The sequence below is a fragment of the Herpailurus yagouaroundi genome, unplaced genomic scaffold, assembly GCF_014898765.1.
Source record: "Herpailurus yagouaroundi ecotype Mexico unplaced genomic scaffold, PumYag 166, whole genome shotgun sequence".
Lineage (NCBI taxonomy): Eukaryota > Metazoa > Chordata > Mammalia > Carnivora > Felidae > Herpailurus > Herpailurus yagouaroundi.
This window is the reverse complement of record NW_024412407.1, coordinates 32,932,880-32,952,252: the sequence shown is the minus strand read 5'-3', so window position 1 is coordinate 32,952,252 and position 19,373 is coordinate 32,932,880. Positions and strand designations below refer to the sequence as shown.

General features: G+C 40.4%; 1 protein-coding gene across 1 annotated transcript in view; it reads right to left on the bottom strand.

The window, feature by feature from the left end:
• The window catches only part of RERG (RAS like estrogen regulated growth inhibitor), a 116,607-nt gene extending 97,745 nt beyond the window's left edge, over window positions 1-18,862 (bottom strand). The window contains exons 1-2 of the mRNA XM_040488821.1: window positions 18,616-18,862; window positions 14,985-15,148 (exon numbers count right to left, since the gene is read on the bottom strand). Of these exons, the coding sequence (XP_040344755.1) occupies window positions 14,985-15,045 (61 nt within the window). The 5' untranslated portion in view covers window positions 15,046-15,148; window positions 18,616-18,862. The remainder of the gene's footprint in view (window positions 1-14,984; window positions 15,149-18,615) is intronic.
• Window positions 18,863-19,373: the final 511 nt, after the last annotated feature.

Below are 19,373 nucleotides of genomic sequence, written 5' to 3'. Positions count from 1 at the left end.
TCATGAATTATGCACAATCTAGATAAAGGATCTCGAGTTATCTGATGGGATCCAATCCTACCCGATCTGCCCTCATAAAATGTTTGAAGCCTCTTGGCATTTTGCCCTGTGTAGGAGCCTGATTCTTCCAGCTATTTGGTTCACAAGAACATCTTGTATTTCAGTGAAGAAGAAAAAAAAACCACTCTCCTATTGTGATAAATAATGAAGAAAATCTCTGCAATCCAGTATTTTTAACACATAACATCATTTAAAAACTTGGAGTTGACTATATATTTTCCTTAATTTTGACATGCTAGGACTTTCACGTTTTTAAATAGCTTCTGAGTTTTGCTTCTGGGGCTCTTCCAGGTCAAATTATTAATGTATCCTCCCTTCCCACTGAGGATATTTAACACACTTCACATTTTTCACATATTCAATGTTAGGCTCGTCCGTCTTTCTTTATACTTTCCATCTTCCTCCCTTAACACCTCCTTCACATACTGTGGGGCCTCAAAAGCCAAATAAGAGGTTTTAGCATGAAATCATAGGCAGAGTTTGGGATAGAAATATTATTTTTAAAGTTCAACTGAATAAAAATATAATATAAGGCTATAAGATCTCTTAGTTAATCACCATCTTCTCTCTCCTGGTTCCTCATTTTTCTCTAGTAATGGATCTAGTGAAATAAAGTACTTTTCATAGATACTGATTAAACCAAATGAGTATTCCTAAGTAATGAGGAAGAGAAGACAAGGGGAGAGAGAGGAAGATAACACTTGTGGAGTATTTCTAGCCTTGTGCCTGGTGTTTTGTTAAAATTTTCAGAGTACTGTGGATAGAAGGACAGACAGTGGAGGCCAACTGCTGGGTTTGAATCCTAGCTCTGCGGGAATCCAGTCACTAACTGTAGGACCCTGTGCAAGTTACTTCCTCTTTGGGAACTCAAACTCCCTGTCTGTAAAGAAGGGATAATAATTGGGCCAAATTTATCGAGGTGCTGTGATAATTATTTGGGTTCGAGTGTGTTGTGTCCTGTAACAGTGGTTGGCCTATAATCAATGCTAGAAGCATTAGCTAGTTACTAGGATTGCTGACTATTATTACTGAAAGGGCGGGGCTATGCCCGCCTCCATCTTGTTCTGTGTCCTTCACCTTGACCACACCTCCTTCCCTTGAGTAACCACCCCCCCCCCCCAACAGGACTCGGACCCTTCCCCAGCCACTCTGCTGAGGCCACAGCCATTACCTCACCAACTGCCCCCAGGCCCCAATAAAACCTTTGTCCTTTTGAAACTCGCTCTCTCTCCCCGGTATCTCACCGCTGCGTCGGTGCAGGTAGGGGATTGAGCTCGAGCTAGCTCGAATAAAGGCTTTTTTGCTTTTGCATCGGACTCGGCTCCCTGGTGGTCTTTGGGGATCACGAATTCTGGACATAACAATTACATCTCATTTGTTTTTGGTGCACAACAGCTTTCAGATAAGATGGTTATTATCATTTGCATTTCACTGAAGAGGAAACTGGGGCTCCCCAAAGTTAAGAAGCCAACCATACATACAGTTAGTAAATGATCTTTTGGGCTCCAAGCCTGTGTTCCTGGCGCTAAAGGGAAATGAGGACTGCTGAGCTAGCTCCAGGCACCTTTAAAAGGACCTTTCCTGGGACGGAATCAGCAAGATTTCGAAAGCTCTTCTCCCTTCCCAGCTTTCCTTCAGTTCCTATCTCTCTTTTTTCACTTTGTTGTCCTTTCCCCGCTTCTACTTCCAACATTGATGACATATGTGAATTGGTATGAGGAAAACATCATAATTTTGAACGATAAGAAACAAGAGGGAAGTTGTTCCGTTCCTCACCATAAAAATCCCACTGAACTGACAGGATTTTAGTGTCACTGCCTCCCTCAAGGTCTCCCCAAGTATTTCCCACTGGTTTCTCTTACTCTCCTCAATTCCTACAGCCTTTATGGCCTAAACTAAACTGCTAGAACATCTTATGTATGACCTACTTGCTAAATTGTACATATTTCAATGTATACATTTCTGATAATAAGTAATTTATCAGATTTCACCTTTTGAAAACTCATGAAGAGCTCTGTCCTTTCTCAAAGGCTCTCCTTCGGTATCCTTCCCAATTGCCTTTCCAAATGGGTCCTGAGCCTGAATTGAGTCAAAAATCAATCATTTTAAGATCTATAACCTAGTTGTATCCATGCCACGCAACTGATATGGTGTCTATGTTAATTTCTTGGTTTTGACAATGTATTGTGGTTATGTAAAATGTTATCACTGGGAAAAGCTAGGTGATGGGTACACAAGGACTCTCTGTACTGTTTGGTAACTCGGCAATTTTTTAAAAAATATTTTGGGGCGCCTGGGTGGCGCAGTCGGTTAAGCGTCCGACTTCAGCCAGGTCACGGTCTCGCGGTCCGTGAGTTCGAGCCCCGCGTCGGGCTCTGGGCTGATGGCTCGGAGCCTGGAGCCTGCTTCCGATTCTGTGTCTCCCTCTCTCTCTCTGCCCTTCCCCCATTCATGCTCTGTCTCTCTCTCTGTCTCAAAAATAAATAAACGTTAAAAAAAAAATTTAAATTTGGTGGGGATTGAAACTCTGTGTATGCATTTTAAGAAGTAAATTACAGGGGCGCCTGGGTGGCTCAGTCGGTTAAACGTCCGACTTCAGCCAGGTCACGATCTCGCGGTCTGGGAGTTCGAGCCCCGCGTCGGGCTCTGGGCTGATGTCTCAGAGCCTGGAGCCTGTTTCCGATTCTGTGTCTCCCTCTCTCTCTGCCCCTCCCCCGTTCATGCTCTGTCTCTCTCTGTCCCAAAAATAAATAAACGTTGGAAAAAAAAAAAAAACTTTTAAAAAAAATATTTCAAGATACAAATTTGTAAAAATCAGTCATCCCGCTGGAACATAAACTATCACTAGGTGATTTCTAATTGTAAGTCGTAAATGTCCAACAAAACACCAACGTCCCTGAAGACAAGGCCAATGATGTAGTTCTCTGGACTTCCCCCACAAATATTGACATTATTGATGGGAGAATAGAGACAGTAGAAGAGTTGGGAACATAACAGTAATGTCACCAACATTTGTAAATTGGTAAACGGGAGACATAAAAAGTCATGGGTTAAATTGGAAGACTCAAGGATATTCAGACTCATGGTTGCTATGCTCCTGATTTCACCTCTTTTGGGACACTGTAGAAAAATAAATTCAAGATATAAAATATCTTGAATGGAAAAATGTCCCAGACATTGGAACAGATAACCATTACTCATACTACCATGCGTGGTTGAGTCTTTCTTTAAAACCTCTAAGTCAACAAGTGTTGCCAAATGACTAGGAAGCTGGCTCAGTTGTTAGATTTAGTTGTAATTTATGGGATTCTTAATGCACAAAAAAGTCAAATACTTTTCAGACAAATAAATATTCACAATTTTTTATTCTTGCTTTTTACATTTTTGGCCTCGCCTCTTAAATTACTGCCCAGTCACATAAAACAAAAGAGACCTTTTTCATGTATTTTTAAAACCAGGAAATGCATCATTGAGAAAAAGATATCTTTTTACCCCCGACAGTGGAAACTTATGAATTTTTCTCAATACTACAGTTCTGTCTACACACCACTGCATAAGTTTTATATATGACAACACCAAAGAGCAATTTAAAATCATTTTTCCAAATCATTGTTCCAAAAGAACAACTTCCTTTCTTTAATTTGGTTCTATATTAGCCTTAACTTGATAAAGTGGAGCTTGGTGTTACTTAAAAGTTCAAGGTTATGGGTTCAATTCCTATGTGGTCTGCTTAGTTTCTCTCAGTAGAAAATTTGGTGCCATGGTCTTAGATTAAACGTTTAATTCTCAGACACTTGACACTGCAGTTTATTTAGCTCAACCCACACCTACCATTGCCAAACTTCTCATCTTAAAACCAAAGCCCAGCATGTCGCAGTTGTTAAGACATATATATTTTTTTTAACAAAAGTTACCAGACCATGGGAGTGAAAAATGTGAATTGTAAGGAACCTCAGAAAAACCTCACATTTGCTCTGCCCCATAGAGTATTTTTGGCTCACTTAATCCACTCCAATATAGATGTTAGCCTCGTGAGGGCAGACATCCGATCTGTCTTATTTACCATTGTATCACCAGTACTCATCACAGTGCTTGACACTCAGTGTTTCTTACAAGCTGTTGGAGAAGAGCTATGTGCATTTGCAAAGCTGAAAGCACCTATTTCAAATGGAAATTAAGTACTTAGCAAACTTAATACAATGGTTCCCAAAATGTGGTCCCCAGACCAGCATCATTAGCATCATATGGGAACGTGTTAGAAATCAGAAATACAAATTCTCTGGCTCTACTACAGACCTACCGAACCAGAACCTGTGAGGATGGGGTCCTGAAACATGTGTGTTAACAAGCTCTCCCTGTGATTCTGGGGTAGGCTAAAGTTTGATATCTACTGGTATAATCCAGTGAAGAAAATCTCTTCCCAAACTCAGTTGTGATTTGCAGCAGCAGTCCCGAAGCACATAAATTCAGCCACTTCAGTACAGAAATGTACATACAGATCCTGGATGAGTCTCTGAAAAACAACTTTCTGTATCGAATAGATATCTGGACCAATAAAAATTGATCACTGGTATGCACTTTATAGAGCTATATACCTTGAATCTTAAGATAAGAATGTGAGACAGAAACAAGAAATACTAAACAAAATACTAAATGAGGGATCATCACTGTAAGACTTCCTCCCAGATCACCCTTTTTAAGGCAAATCTTAACAGAATTTATTTAATGAACCTGGAAATAATGTGATATGCTGGTAATGTCCCCATATCTTTGTTTTTCTTTACTGGCTGTAAATTATCCAAAGAACTCCCTGGGATTCTCAATCATTTCAATGAGCTAAATAATACCAAAGTGGAAAATTCTATGATTCAAGCAGAGCATCAAGGGCCCATAATGTTCCAAGACCAACATATTTCTAGATGACAGAAAATAGAGAAGAATGATACATATACTAGACACAAATTCTCCCGACAGGCCAGAATAGATTAAATCTAACAAAACCATATTTAAGAGGATGAAAATAAACTTCTACACCTGGGTTAACCATACGCAAACTATAGGTTTGGGAAGATTTCACTCAGCAACAGCACATATTTTTTAAAAAGACAACTTCATTTGCAGTAATGTCCCCATGAGCCAACACTACATCCACTGTAACGCGGAAAGCAACAAATGACCTAGGATGTCTTAGCAAAAGCAGGGTAGGCAGTCACAGATTCACAGTCCTGCTCTGATCTGGCCTGGAGGTCCCACATCTGACATGTCTGCATTCGTTTCCAGCCCCCACACTTTCTGGAGTGCACAGATCAAGTGGAACCGCCGCCGGTATGGTGCTGGGATTAGAAACCACACTCTGTAGGGCAAATGAAGTAACTAAGAGTAACCAGACTGTGGAAGAGAAAAGCCAGCATGGGTCCAGGCACGCTAGTTATCTGCAAATGTGTTAAGGGCTGTCAGATGGAAGAGGGATTTAAAATGTCTCCTGTCACTCTGAGAGTAAGCTTAAAGTCAACAAGTAGAAGCTAATGAACCCCTTTTGGCTCCAAAGGTAAAGTAACAAACAGGAAGAGCTGTTGTGATAGTTTCATGTGCCAATTTGGCTGGCCCAAAGCAGTGCCCAGTTATTTAATCAAACATTACCTTAGGAGTAACTGTGAAGGTATTTCGTAGATGTGGTTAACATCTACAGTCAGTTGACCTTAAGGAGATTAGCTTTAATAACGTGGGTGGGCCTCATTCAATTACTGGAAGGCCATTAGTGCAAAAGCCAAGGCTTCCAGGGTGAAAGAAATTCTGCCACAAGACTGCAACATTAACTCCTGCCTGAGTTTCCAGCCTGCTAGCTTGCTCTACAGATGTCAGTCTTGCCAGCATACATACATACATACATACATACATACATACATACATACATAAATCGTGTATGGGTGTATGTGTATGCTCTTGTCCTATTGGTTCTGTTTCTCTGGAACACTGACTGACAGCTGTCCAAGGGAAAAATAGTCTACGTCCAATCATACTGAGTTCCTATCACTGGAGATTTTCAAGTGCAGGTGAAGAAACTACTTTGGTTATAACAAGGAGACCATTAAAATATATGCCTTTCAGTAAAATTATAAACCATGTATAGAACACGTAGTCTAACTCAATTTGTTCATTTTGTTGAGGATCCAGTCTGTGTCAAATACTGTGTGAGGGTCTAGGGATATAATGATGAGCAGATATATCTACTGTTCTCTCTTTTGGGAATGTAGATGTATCCTATACCATGTACAAATACTCTAGAACACAAAGTTGACTCAACAGATGTTTGTTGAATGAATGACTGAATGAATGAGTAAAAATATACTTTAAGATTAAAAGGAAATATGGAGATACATATATTTATATATTATTTGAGAAACCTTTCTACCAAAATATTTAAACTTTTATCCTTTAATAAGGACAAGATTCGATCATCAAAAAAATTCTGTAACTTGTCATGCTTCCTTCTCCAATAAGGCATAAGTCTGAATTATTTTCTTAAGCTCTCCTCCCATCTTGACTTCTTACATACCGATATTTAAAAAAATCTCAACTCAGTACTTACTCATTTCACATATTTGAAAGGGCGAGTTACTTAAGGCATAGAAACTGCTACATCTGAATAGTCTGTAATGTTATGTAGTTGGTGGAGAAACATTAACAGTCAACTGCTGAATGGAGCATGTTCGTGTGGCCTCCAGCAATGGACAGTTAGAGAATTCACCATACTGCTTGTCCAAACAGAAATGTTAAGGATCATAGAGGAAGAACTGCATGGACTTTGATAACAAGAGCATCATTGGATTAAGACCAAATTCAGATCACACTTGTGATTTTTCAAAGTACCTTCAAAGCCCATCCTACCTGCCTTGTTATATCAATCAATCAATGAGCAAGCAAATGTATATTTCATTTGACAGATGAATAATAAAAGACATGAGCAGGATGAAGCTGAAGTTTAAACCCAATCCTTTCAGTCAGTAGAGTTGAGTGCCTTTTTAAATATAATTAGATCAGGGCCGCCTGGGTGGCTCAGTCCGTTAAGCGTCCGACTTCGGCTCAGGTCATGATATCACGGTCTGTGAGTTCGAGCCCCGCGTCGGGCTCTGTGCTGACAGCTCAGAGCCTGGTGCCGATTTCATATTCTGTGTCTCCCTCTCTCTCTGCCCCTCCCCTGTTCATGCTCTGTCTCTCTCTGTCTCAAAAATAAATAAATGTTAAAAAAAATAAAAAAAAAATAAAAATAATTAGATCATATTGACAGGACATAGTGTAAAATATTCTTTTGATAACAATGAGAAATTTATTCTTTAGCAGAGAATGACTCATCAGTTTTCTTACACTTGATCCAATGCTATAAGAAACGAAATACTATATTACAGAAGAACTTTCTTACATATATGATTGTTAAGAATCTTACAGGTGGCCATACTGATTGGTAACACACCCAGGAGTCCCAGAAGGCTTTACTATGCACTGGTTATTTATTGATAACTGAAAGTTTCTTATAAACACAAAATTCACCAGGTTTTAACAAGGTTCATTTTATAAAATCCTAACGATCATCTCATTTCCTAACACAACGTGTTCCAAAGATTGTGGAAAAGAATGGTGTGATACCAAATGAACAATTTATTTGCAAACTTGCAAGAGTCATAAACTAGGGACTCTAGACTTGGCTGTGCACCAAGAAGTTGGGTGATCTATGTAACAACCTCTCTCTCATACGTATATACAGGAGCTTTACGTATTTGCTTACTCCATGCTGAAATTACCTTTTCAGACTGCTCTGTCTCTATAATGTAACTGCTTTCATTTTTAATGGGATGGAAGAAATTATGGCTGTTTTTCTGAAACCACATCAATTTTCAAAGGCAGCTGTAGCAACAGAGATGCGTTTGCACTGGAATTTTGGCTTCAAGGACAGTACCACTTTGAAAATTTGGCTGATTTCCCTAAACCCATAAGTTGGAGAAATACCAGGAATAAAAAGGGGAATTACATGGATGATTTACAATTTTCTTCACTCCCTTTCCTTAAAGTTAGTCCTTGTCAGTTGCCAAGAAAACAAAAATGGAACCAAACAACAACTGACAATTAACTACAGGAAACTATTTTGATGAATAAATTACCTGTCAGTTAAAAATAAAGGATACCCAAATTTTAATAATATATTCCAATAGAAAAAAGAAAGGACAGAGATATGTCCTTTTGGCTTTGAAAACCAGGTCTTGATTTTTTATTTTGTTTTGTTTTGCCAGTATTGTTTCTTGCCTAATTATATTTTCCTTAGGAAAAGTCTAAGAATTGGTCATTGCCAACCTACAACATGTTTAACCACCCACCCGTTAACAACCGATTTTGCTTTTAATTTTTTTCTTTCCTTTTCATGTTTTCTTTTCTTTTCTTTTTCTAAGCCCTCACCACTCCTCATCCTTGCTTTTTCTTTCTGGGTGTACAATAAAGGTCATCGTGACTTACAGCTTGCACAGAGGTATGACTTTTACACATATCCAACAGGTGTGCACCTGGGATTTGAAAATACCCTTTTGTTCCTCTTGGAGTGGAAGAAACAAATGAAAATCAACTCATCTAGGCTGATTGTCTCTTCTCGCTTTTCTCTCTTTGCAAGTAAAGGAAGTATAAATGCTTGAAAGCGAAGGTAACCATATGATTACATTCATGGCAGGAAAACAGCTAGTTTTCTAGCCTCATCCAAACTTGTCTCAATGCCAACTTCCTCCCGTGGGCCCGGTCCTTTAAAAAACACTTATTTCAGGGGTGGGAAGGAGGGGAGGGTGGGTGATGGACATTGAGGAGGGCACCTGTTGGGATGAGCACTGGGCGTTGCATGGAAACCAATTTGACAATAAATTTCATGTTAAAAAAATCATAAGATAAAATAAAAAACAATTATTTCTCTAACCACCAACTAAACAAGGAACCAATGGACCTCATTTCTGGCAATGTTTCAAATTCAAGAACCACCTAGGAAAGGCTTTTTGGTATGCACATGCACACACACACATATATACCCTTGTGTCTAGTGTTCATGTACATACACTTGTGTTTGCACCAACCCGAAACATAATCTGTCCCTCTTCTTGTTCAGACAAATTTTTAAAGAAAATTTACCATCAAGATTATACAATTTTAAAAGAAGAGTGACCAAGAACTTGAAGAGCTGGTTGAGAACTTAAATAAGTAAAAAGTGTGGGACAGGACCATTCTCAGTGGTCACTCACTTTCATGTGACGTGCACAGCCGAGGTCATTTCCTAGACTTGTGGTTTTCATATTGGACCTGGAGCTTACGGGTTATTGAAGCCACAGGTCAACTTGCTCTATCCTCCCAGGGAGTCCACTTTGGTCACTGTTTGGTGGGGGGTATCATTTTTATATTCAAACAAACATGGATATATTATGGAGCAACATTGAATTTTGCATATATTTTGGTAATTTATAAAGCACGCAAAATAATTACATGATTGTCATGAGATGCTTACATACTCCAAATCGCCCAGATCTTTCTCTTCCTCTTTTATTTATTTTTTATTTTTTTTTAATGTTTATTCATTTTTGAGAGACGGAGAGAGAGCATGAGCAGGGGAAGGGCAGAGAGAGAGGGAGACACAAAATCCAAAGCAGGCTCCAGGCTCTGAGCTGTCAGCACAGAGCCTGATACGAGGCTTGAACCCACGAACTGTAAGATAATGACCTGAGCCCAAGTCAGATGCTTAACTGACAGCCACCCAGGCACTCTTTCTTCTTTTAAAAGTACTTTGAACACAACGTTCAAAAAGCATCATACTACACCATTAAGTCTGAATGAAGGGAACGAACTGGCATTATAGCTACATACAGAGAAAAGGTTCTAAAATGCAAAAGGTAGGTTCTATAGCATAAGGAAACTGACCTAGCCAGGATGCTATTGATATTGCTGTTTTCATTTAACGTATGTGAAATCTCATGAACATACCCCAGCCGTAAGCATACATATTATGTTAAAGCGGTATTTGGTACTTTCTGGAAGAGTCATATTTAAAATCAGAATTGTCCTTGCCCCACTGAAAAATAAAATGAAAAAAGTTTTTCAAAAAAATTTTTTTTAATTGAGAGACAGAGAGGAGCAAACAAGAACAAGGAAACAAGGAAAAAGAAGGAAAAATAGATCACTTCTCTTTGTGCCAAGGAAAAATATATCACAAGCTCGTTTGTGTTTAGCACTCAATTTATAGCCCAGCAATCTGAATCTCCGAACTTAAGCCTTCACGGATGAGTGCCCCAAGTGGCTTTTGAATTAGAGGATAGCATTACTCAATTTGAGGCTAGCCCTTTCAGGAAATATATTTAGCTACGGCACACAATATTTCAATTCTAAAATGAGAATGTCAACTGTGAAACTAAATTTAAAATTTTTGTTGTTTTTCTCTCAGCTCCTCCCACACTTACTATGAATTTGAATAATATGAATCCAGGAAGCATTTAAGTAAATATGGTGTGCATTCTAGGTTTTATGGCAGGCATTACTGCTTTGATCACTCGGAGCCTATCAAATTATAGGCTGACACACACAAGTGAAGAAATCTACGTCCCACATGCCATGTTATTAGAGCTCTACCCTCAGCCAGTGAAGGGGCATGTCTACCCTGCTGGGGTAAGAGAAGATACATGGGCTGGGAAAAGGACCCTCTGCCATCTGCATCATCCCCCACAGTGCTCACCATGCTGAACCAGCAAGCAAGCTCTCAGAACTGCGAGGTAAAATCAGACGGAGTATATACTCTGTATATAAAAATACACACACACACACACACACACATTCCTCACGTTTTATCAGTTCTCCTTAGTAATTAACAAATTACTAAATTTTGCCTGTGCTAATACTTCTATGGTCAACCTGTCAACCAAAAAGTTCTGGTTAAGGTCAAATTCTGTTTTAAACATAGAGGGCCTATCCATTACCTGGGCTTAGGAAGCTGCCTACCACATACCAGAAGTACTTTCAAATTTAAGGTGTAAATTTATTGATGACACAAACATATTTTTGGCTGTTCTTCCAAGATATAAGACACAAGAAGTAGAGTTATGATCACCAGTAGTCAAACTGTAACTGACATTAGCCAGACTTTGAATTCAAGAGAAAGAGACACCGGCATCCGGGTGGCTCAGTGGGTTAAGCATCCAACTTCAGCTCAGGTCATGATCTCATGGCTCCTGAGTCCAGCCCCACATCACGCTTGCCGTTGTTAGTGACAGAGTCACTTCTGGATCCTCTGTCTCTCTCTGCCCCTCCCCCACTTGCACGCTTTCTCCCTCTCTTTCAAGAATAAATAAACATTAAAAAAAGAGAAAGAGACAGAGAAGTTTTGTGTGTGTGTGTGTGTGTGTGTGTGTGTGTGTAGGGTGTGCAGAGTAGCAATATAGAGTTCCTGTCTTATACGCTTTCCGACTTTTACTGAAAACCAAAATACCCACTTGAATGTAAATGCATGTCCGACAGTTATGTTTTCTCTAGAAAACTTAACAAATTAAAATCAGTATGCCTCGAAAAGCGATAATATTATAAGCTAATACTGGAGCACTTACTATGTGCCAGGTGCTGTTCTAAAAGATTTGCATGTAATGACTCATTCAGTCCTAACAATGACTCTTTGAGATTGGCACTATTATATCCTTTTTATAGTTGAGGGACTTAACTTGCCAAAGTTGCCATGTTCACCCCGATGATAAAGTATAGAATTGGAAGTCAAACCTGACTTGTCAATTAGCAAGTAGACAACATGTCTTGCTTATCCCAAATTCTAACTTGGTAGTGAGTATGGGGAGAAGTAGATGGTACAGGTAAGACTTGAAGCCTCTGATGCGATGAACACAGACCCAAGTCAAATCAGAGATGCTCTATTTCTACCCTTCCAAGATAGCAAGCTGGCTCCCCTAAGAATCCTTCCCCTGCTGGGTGTCTGGAGAGAAACAGATCGTTGAGCCCATGGGAAGATCATGACCATTTGTGGGGAGGCATCTGAGAAAATGAGAAGCTGCTGTGACATTCTAGCAGGCATAACGTCTTACAGACTTAAAAAACAACTTATAAGAATGATACAGACTATAGGATAGAAAAGTGACCATGTGGTACAACAACTAGGCAGAGACATCAGACATTCACATTAACAAAAAATTAAAATAAACATGAGTTTAACATTGCTACAGTCAGATTCCAGAGTTGATGGATACAAAGCACTCTGTAACTGTTTTCACTGAACTGTGAGAAAAGGTCTCAGTACTGTCTCCCATGCACAAGTCAAATTAGTACCACCTTTTAAATGTGACGTGTGGTTACCAGGTCTCAGGAAAAACAGTCTAAATGTTGAAATAGGGAAACACTGTGTATAGATGACAGATAAAAGGGCAATTGTTTAAGGCATGTAAGTCTATCACTCTCATTTTCACCTACATGAAAATAAATACAAATGGCAGAATGTATACAAGGTGGATGGAGAAACCAGTACAAAGAACATGCATTAAGAATCACAGGACTTTAGGGGCGCCTGGGTGGCGCAGTCGGTTAAGCGTCCGACTTCAGCCAGGTCACGATCTCGCGGTCCGGGAGTTCGAGCCCTGCATCAGGCTCTGGGCTGATGGCTCAGAGCCTGGAGCCTGTTTCTGATTCTGTGTCTCCCTCTCTCTCTGCCCCTTCCCCGTTCATGCTCTGTCTCTCTCTGTCCCAAAAATAAATAAACGTTGAAAAAAAATTTTTTTGAAAAAAAAAAGAATCACAGGACTTTAGAGTTAGAAAGGAACTTAGTGAACAAGTCCAGCTTCTGCACTTGACATAAAATAAAACCAAGGTCAGCAGAATTTGGATTGTGTGTGCAGGTGAGGAATTGCCTCTAGGGAGAATGTATGGAGCAAGAAGATAAGAGGTGGGGATGCAGGACCTTGAGGTTTCTGAGAGGCGGGCTGATGAAGAGCAGCCGAGGAAGGCAGTTGGTTAGGGACAATGAAGAGGTAGAACGAAACCCAAGAAGTGTGAGGTCACGACAGCCTGAGACAGAAGGAGTTTTAGGAAAGAATACGTGGTTGTGTTGAATGGCAGGAAGAGTTCTAAGACCAGAACCGGGAAATGTTCATTAGATTTGGTGGCTATTGATTAGTGGTGACCCTAGCAAAAGCAGTTTCGGAAGCATGATTGCAGTGGAAGATTGCCACGTTTTAAGCAATGAATGAGAGGTGAAAGAAAGAAGAAAGAAAGATGTCCAGTGCTTGCCCTCAGACAGTATAGATGAGAAGGGGACGGCTACACATACAGCAAGCTAGTTTCTCAACCAAATTTTAATTTTTCCTTAACTTTTCCAACCATGTGGAGTTTATTTTGATAAATAAAAGGAGTTCTAAAACTTTCCTTCTTTTACTGCCTCTAGTAAGTTTTGAATGAATGAGTAATAAATAGGCAGCCCCAGGCCTAGACCCTTCACTCACGAAGGACTTAGGCAAGCTATTGTTGGCAGCTCTCGCCTTCCCACAGACTCCCTTCCCTTCATCCTCCACTCACTGGAACAGCTTCCTCATTCTCCAGAGCTTTCTACCAGCTACGGAAATTAGGTTCTCACGCCATCAGAAAACACTGAGGAGATTAATGGGGAGGAGTTCAACTATCTTCAATCTTGTGAAGGCTGGCAGTTTTTAAGCCTTGCCAACTATCTATTTTCTTTGCTTGGTTTCTGCCAGAGGCAAAAGTCAGCAGCAAGAAGAAAGGGGGATGGCAGAAAAGAGCACTCTTAAAAAATTAAAAGAAAAAGAAAGAGAGAGAAAGACTTAGAATAGGGAAGATGTATTGCTGAAATTAAACCAGAGAGCCAGTTAGGAAAGGAAAACTGGTCACAGAATTAACAGCTATTTATGTTTGTTTATTTAAGATTATGTGGATTACCTATTGTATTGGACAACCCAAATGGCTCTCCCTCTACAAATACGCTCCTACTAGATATCTGTTGGAGTCATTTCCTGAAAACCAAGAGCTCCGTGTGCAAAGTCAATTATGGTTCTTTCCTCCAGTAAGAGATCAAGACAGCATGATCTGAAAAGCCATGTTGCCTTTACATTTTAGCAACATCTACTTTAGCATTGTTCTTTAATTATGAAATCTGAGATACATTTTCAAAGTGGATTAGATGCATTTTCACATCCACCATTTCACCCTGAATCTTAAAGGTCTGTCAGTCTTTTCTCATGTAAGGAATTAAAAAAAAAGTCTCTGAATTACTAGTGTCAGCCACAATACGATCATTTAAATTCACTCCAGAGGCACTGGTGGCGATAGCTGTCTTGCTTGAGGTCATGCATTCTAAATTTTCTTCCCCATTTTAGTATATGTGCTGCCGAAGCGAGCACTCTTCCCCATTTTAAAAGTGTCGGGTAGTAATGCAGTTCTGTTTCTTGAAAAGATATATATTCATTCAACAAGCATGTGTTTAGCATCCAACACATGCTTGACATTGGGGTGGTTGCTGCAAATATCAAGATGAATGAGATATAAAAGTGGCCCCTCCGGATCTTGTACAGAGAAAGAAGAGAAAATATGTATTTTTTCACTTCCACAATCTGATTTCTTTGGAGGTTTGTTTTATACCTTTCCTCAGAATACCACGACCTATGATACCTCCCTTGCCTCGTGTATTATCAGCCGAGCTACTTCATCATAAATAAGCAAAAAAGTACATAAAACTTGTTACGTAAAATGAAAGTTCTAGATAAAGAGAAAGAGACTTCACCTAAAAGAGCAACACATGAGACTATGAGAAATGCCGACCACCCTCCTGTCCAATCTCAGGAGGCAGTATCACAGACACACGCGTTCATGCGTGCGCATAGACACTTCAACAACCACATCAAAAAACTTACCTGACTTGCCCACACCTGCTCTCCCAAATATTGCCAGTTTGACCTCTGCACTTTTAGCCATGCTGGGTGTTGGTAGATAATTCACTGTCGTTCCAACTAAACAGCTGAGAAAATCTTTTCGGTTCCCGCCTTTGGATTCACCATATCATTGTAAATCTGCAATCCTTGAAAAAAAGAGATTTGGGAATTCATAAGCAACTGCAGAGAGGGCTTAGTGTTTATTAAGCATTTCCTACATGCCAGCTACCGTTCACTTTATCAGCATTTTCCATTGTGATCTCCATCGCAATCCTGTGTAGGGCTATAGCAACTGACTGCAAACTAGTCAACTAATAAACGATAGATTCAAGACCTGAATTTAGATCTCTTTGGTTCTAAAACATATACGTTTTCAGACACAATAGCATAACCTGAGACATTTTTAATGAAGGCATTGTTTTTTGGTCAATAACTGATAACAAATACTTGATGTGTGTGAATACGTGTATTTACCATGTGTCTATAAATACCCAAGACACAATACACATAATGGGGGAATCACATTTGGAACTCTTTTATTTTCCTTAGGGCTGAATAATATACATTCATATTAGTCAATCCTGTTGTAATTATTGAATTTGCACTTCAAGGTTAAATTTTAGCTCAGTTCACACGAGATCACATGATTGAGTCATGTGACAGATACACATGTTCCAGGAATTGATATATAATATCTAGTTAATATTTTTATATATTTCTGGGCACAATACCATTGGCACACACACAAAAAAATGCCATTCCTCAACTTCTGATTCCTTTTCTAAGACAATCTTAAGTAAATTAGTTTATGGTACCATCCTAACCCTTAGGAAATGATATTATATACAATGTAAGTACATTTTATATAGATGGGTGCTTTCGGAATGACACCTAGGTTCTTAGTACCATGGAAATGTAAAGTTGGAAAGAGCCTTGGGGTCAACCAAAAGTTGGAAAGAGCCTTGGGGTCAACCAAAGTAATCCTCTAGCCATGTCAGGAATCCTTCCTTGAGATCAGACAACCATCTTGTGTCCGACTGAACACTTTCAAATACCTGGGGTCAGAGATGGTCAACGGACAGAAAGTCAACTTTTTGTTTACATTTACTCAGAACCTTTCAAGCAGCCCAGCAACTATTAGGACCCTCTGCCCCATCCTAGGTGACTACTTTCTAGGAAAATGAGACCTGGCATCTTCCCTTGTTCTTCATAAGATGCATGGTCTTGTTTGTTTTTTTCTTTGACTCTTGCCTTCTCTCTTCGCCACATGCACTTTGCTGGCACTTGCCATTTCATCACTAAAAACATGGCCTTCCATCCATCCACTACTTGCGACATGACTTGACAAGCTGACCTCGCAAAAGTTCAGTGAGATTCTCCCAATTCTGTATCCGGCACTGTGGTTGTACAGCCACTGTCAGCAAGATTCACATCTTTCACAAGAACTGCAGACTCCTTCATTCGGAACTCCTGCAATCAGTGTCTTAAACTTAAACATGACTTAACTTTCATCCTTGTTAAACTTAATCACGTTAGTGATTCATTCATTTCATCCACTCTGTCAGTCTGCAAAGATATTTTTGCAACACAAATCGGTTATCTAAACGTGTAAACTGCTCCTGGCAGCATTTTGTCATCTATAACTTTTCAAAAGAGCTTCTCAAGAGAAAGAAAGAAGTGAAACTCCTTCTGGAAAAGTATTTCTACGACGGCATGAGAGTGTAATTGCCTTCTTCATCATGCATCCTAGCCTTGCACCCAACAAAGTTTGTATTTGCTGATTTCCAAAGGACCAGAGCTTCCTCTGAGGGATAAAAAGGTCAACATTAACATTAGCTATTGTTTACTTCATCCCCAATAACAAACAAAATTTCTCTGTAATCATTAATAACAGCACAAAAAAACCAGAAGCTTTAACATCTGCAATGTGTCTAAGCCCATACTTTTGGCTAAAGATAAAAGAATTTCCTTATTTGTCATTTTATATGCATTCATTAAGGAAAAGCCTTATGTTTAAAGTTCAGTGCTTCATCACAGAAGCATCACAAAAGCATAATATCTGCAGATATATAACTGTATAAATTCTACATAAGAATGGCAAGCATTTCTTTGAAACACAGACCAAACAAGGGTCTGTATAAACAATGATTTGTTATTTCATGCAAAACTGCTCATTTCCATGCACATAAATTCTAAGTAATTATCTATCTTATTTATACATCATGAAAGTAGTCATCAAATGTGATTTCTAAAAAATATATAAGCCAAATACTTCATTAACTCCCAAATGACCTCAGAGATATAGGAATTGCACACAAGAAAAAAATTGTGTAGGTTAATTTTTTTCACTTATAAGGATACAGCTGCTGACTATCAACAAGGAAGATCACTTAAAGAAGATGCAAACTGACATGTACGTTTCAACATTTTGGTTTTCACATAAAAATGTGAAAAGTTACATTTGACAAAAATATAAAACAAAGACAAATGTGTAAATTGGTGTATTAAGTGATCTTTTGCCAACTTCTGATGTTCAAAATAATTTATAATTCCAGACCTTCCATGACATGGACCTAAAAATGTTTGTCTTAATGTTGTTGTATAGAAATATACTGGCAGGGTCTAGAAGTTGCCATTTCCTTTTTATGTGGACAGTGCTTTACTAGGACAAAAGAACTTCTGAGTTTCTATCACTCCTAAAGCTAAAATGACACCTAGATATTTAGGAGACTAAAGGTAGAGTGATTTTCCCCCTAAACATAAAGGAACTAAAAGAAGGCTTAGAAAGAAGAAAAAGAAGCTAGCCTCCAAATCCTATGCTATTATTAATACATTTGTTGATCATTCCACAATTATGCTAAGCACATACAAACAAAAGTGGCCACCTTCCAGGAGCTTCCAGTCTGTCAAACCTGTGACATTTAGGTCACCAATAACCTGGTTTTATTTATTTCAAGAAAGGTTTCATTAATAATAAATCATTCCCAAGACTATTATTATCAAGGTCCTTGCCTTCTACTTCCTCTTTGGGGATGGGGTGGGGTAGGGGGAACCAAGCATCTTTATAAGGTAATAGTTTTTCTAACTTCTGTATCTATCATCAAAATAAAGCACAGCTGTTTAGGCAAGCGGACTCTGGTCTTAGGAATGAGATCCTCTTCTTTAGCTCTGAAATCAAGTTTTCCTTCTCCCGCTACCAGGAATTCTCCCTCATCTTGCAACGCAGCACCCACAGCGACGAGGATAATTGTGCAAGACCCCCCCCCCCTCCCCCCGGCCCAACCTCGGGTATAGCTTTGCTCCAGAGCAACAGGTATCCGAGAACGATCAACAAGCCCATGGGGACTGCAGGTCACTTGCTCTCAACCTGGAGAGCAAATGCAGCCTAAATGAAAAGGGCATTCTCAGTCTCAGCTCGGAGGGCGCTGTCAAGCTCTGGGCGCCGGCGCTCACATCTCCCCTCTCAGCGAACCCCAATGCCGCCCCGGGAAGACCCGGCGACCAGGACGACGGATCCAGAGGCCACGCGTCCTTGGGGGGCGGGGGCGGGAGTCCCAGGGGTGTGCAGGAAGTCGTTCCGTAAGAGCCACCTGGGCACGTGCGTGACACTCACCTGTTCACACTCTCCAGGCCCGGGAGAGCCGCGGTCCCCTGCAAGTTCGGAATCGGTCCCCGCGAAGCCCTCCCACGCTGCGCAGCCCAGCCTGGGGCTCGCGTTTCCGCGGCTGCGATCGCCAGTGGGAGCCTCGGCGGCGGCGGCGACTGCAAGTGCTGACGGGCCGGTGGGGGTCTCTGCGCTCGCGCTCGCCCAGACTAGCGGCCGAGGGACTGCGGCAGGACGCGAGCTCAGACCGGCCGCGGCCGCCGCTCTGCCGCCAGGATGCTGCAGTGCGGCGCGTCGGCGCCCCCTACTGGGGCCCTGGACCGGTACCTCCCGCGACGCCGCCTCCCAGCCCAGAGGAGACACATCCGCCTTCTGCGTGCTGCATCCCAGGCTGGCTTCCCTTTCCCGGGGTCCTTCCCGGCCTCTAGGTTCTCGAAGAAGGACCTCTCCTGTAGGTTACAACTTTGCGTGTGAAAGCATCGCTACGTGGTGTTTTCCATTCCTTACTTCAAATGGTGCTCACAACATCCCTCTGAGGTATGTTTAATTATCCCCATGTTACCCAACAGGAAATTGAAAGAGGATAAATAACTTGTCCAAGGCTAATAAATGGCTGGAATGAAAACCAGGCCGGATTGGAAGCTACGAGATGCTAGGAGCGATATAAATACCGAATCCAATTGAAATTTATAGTTATATATTTGACAAAGTGCCAAAAGCTTTACATTCTCCTTACATGATCAGCATTTACAGGCGTTGAATAGAAG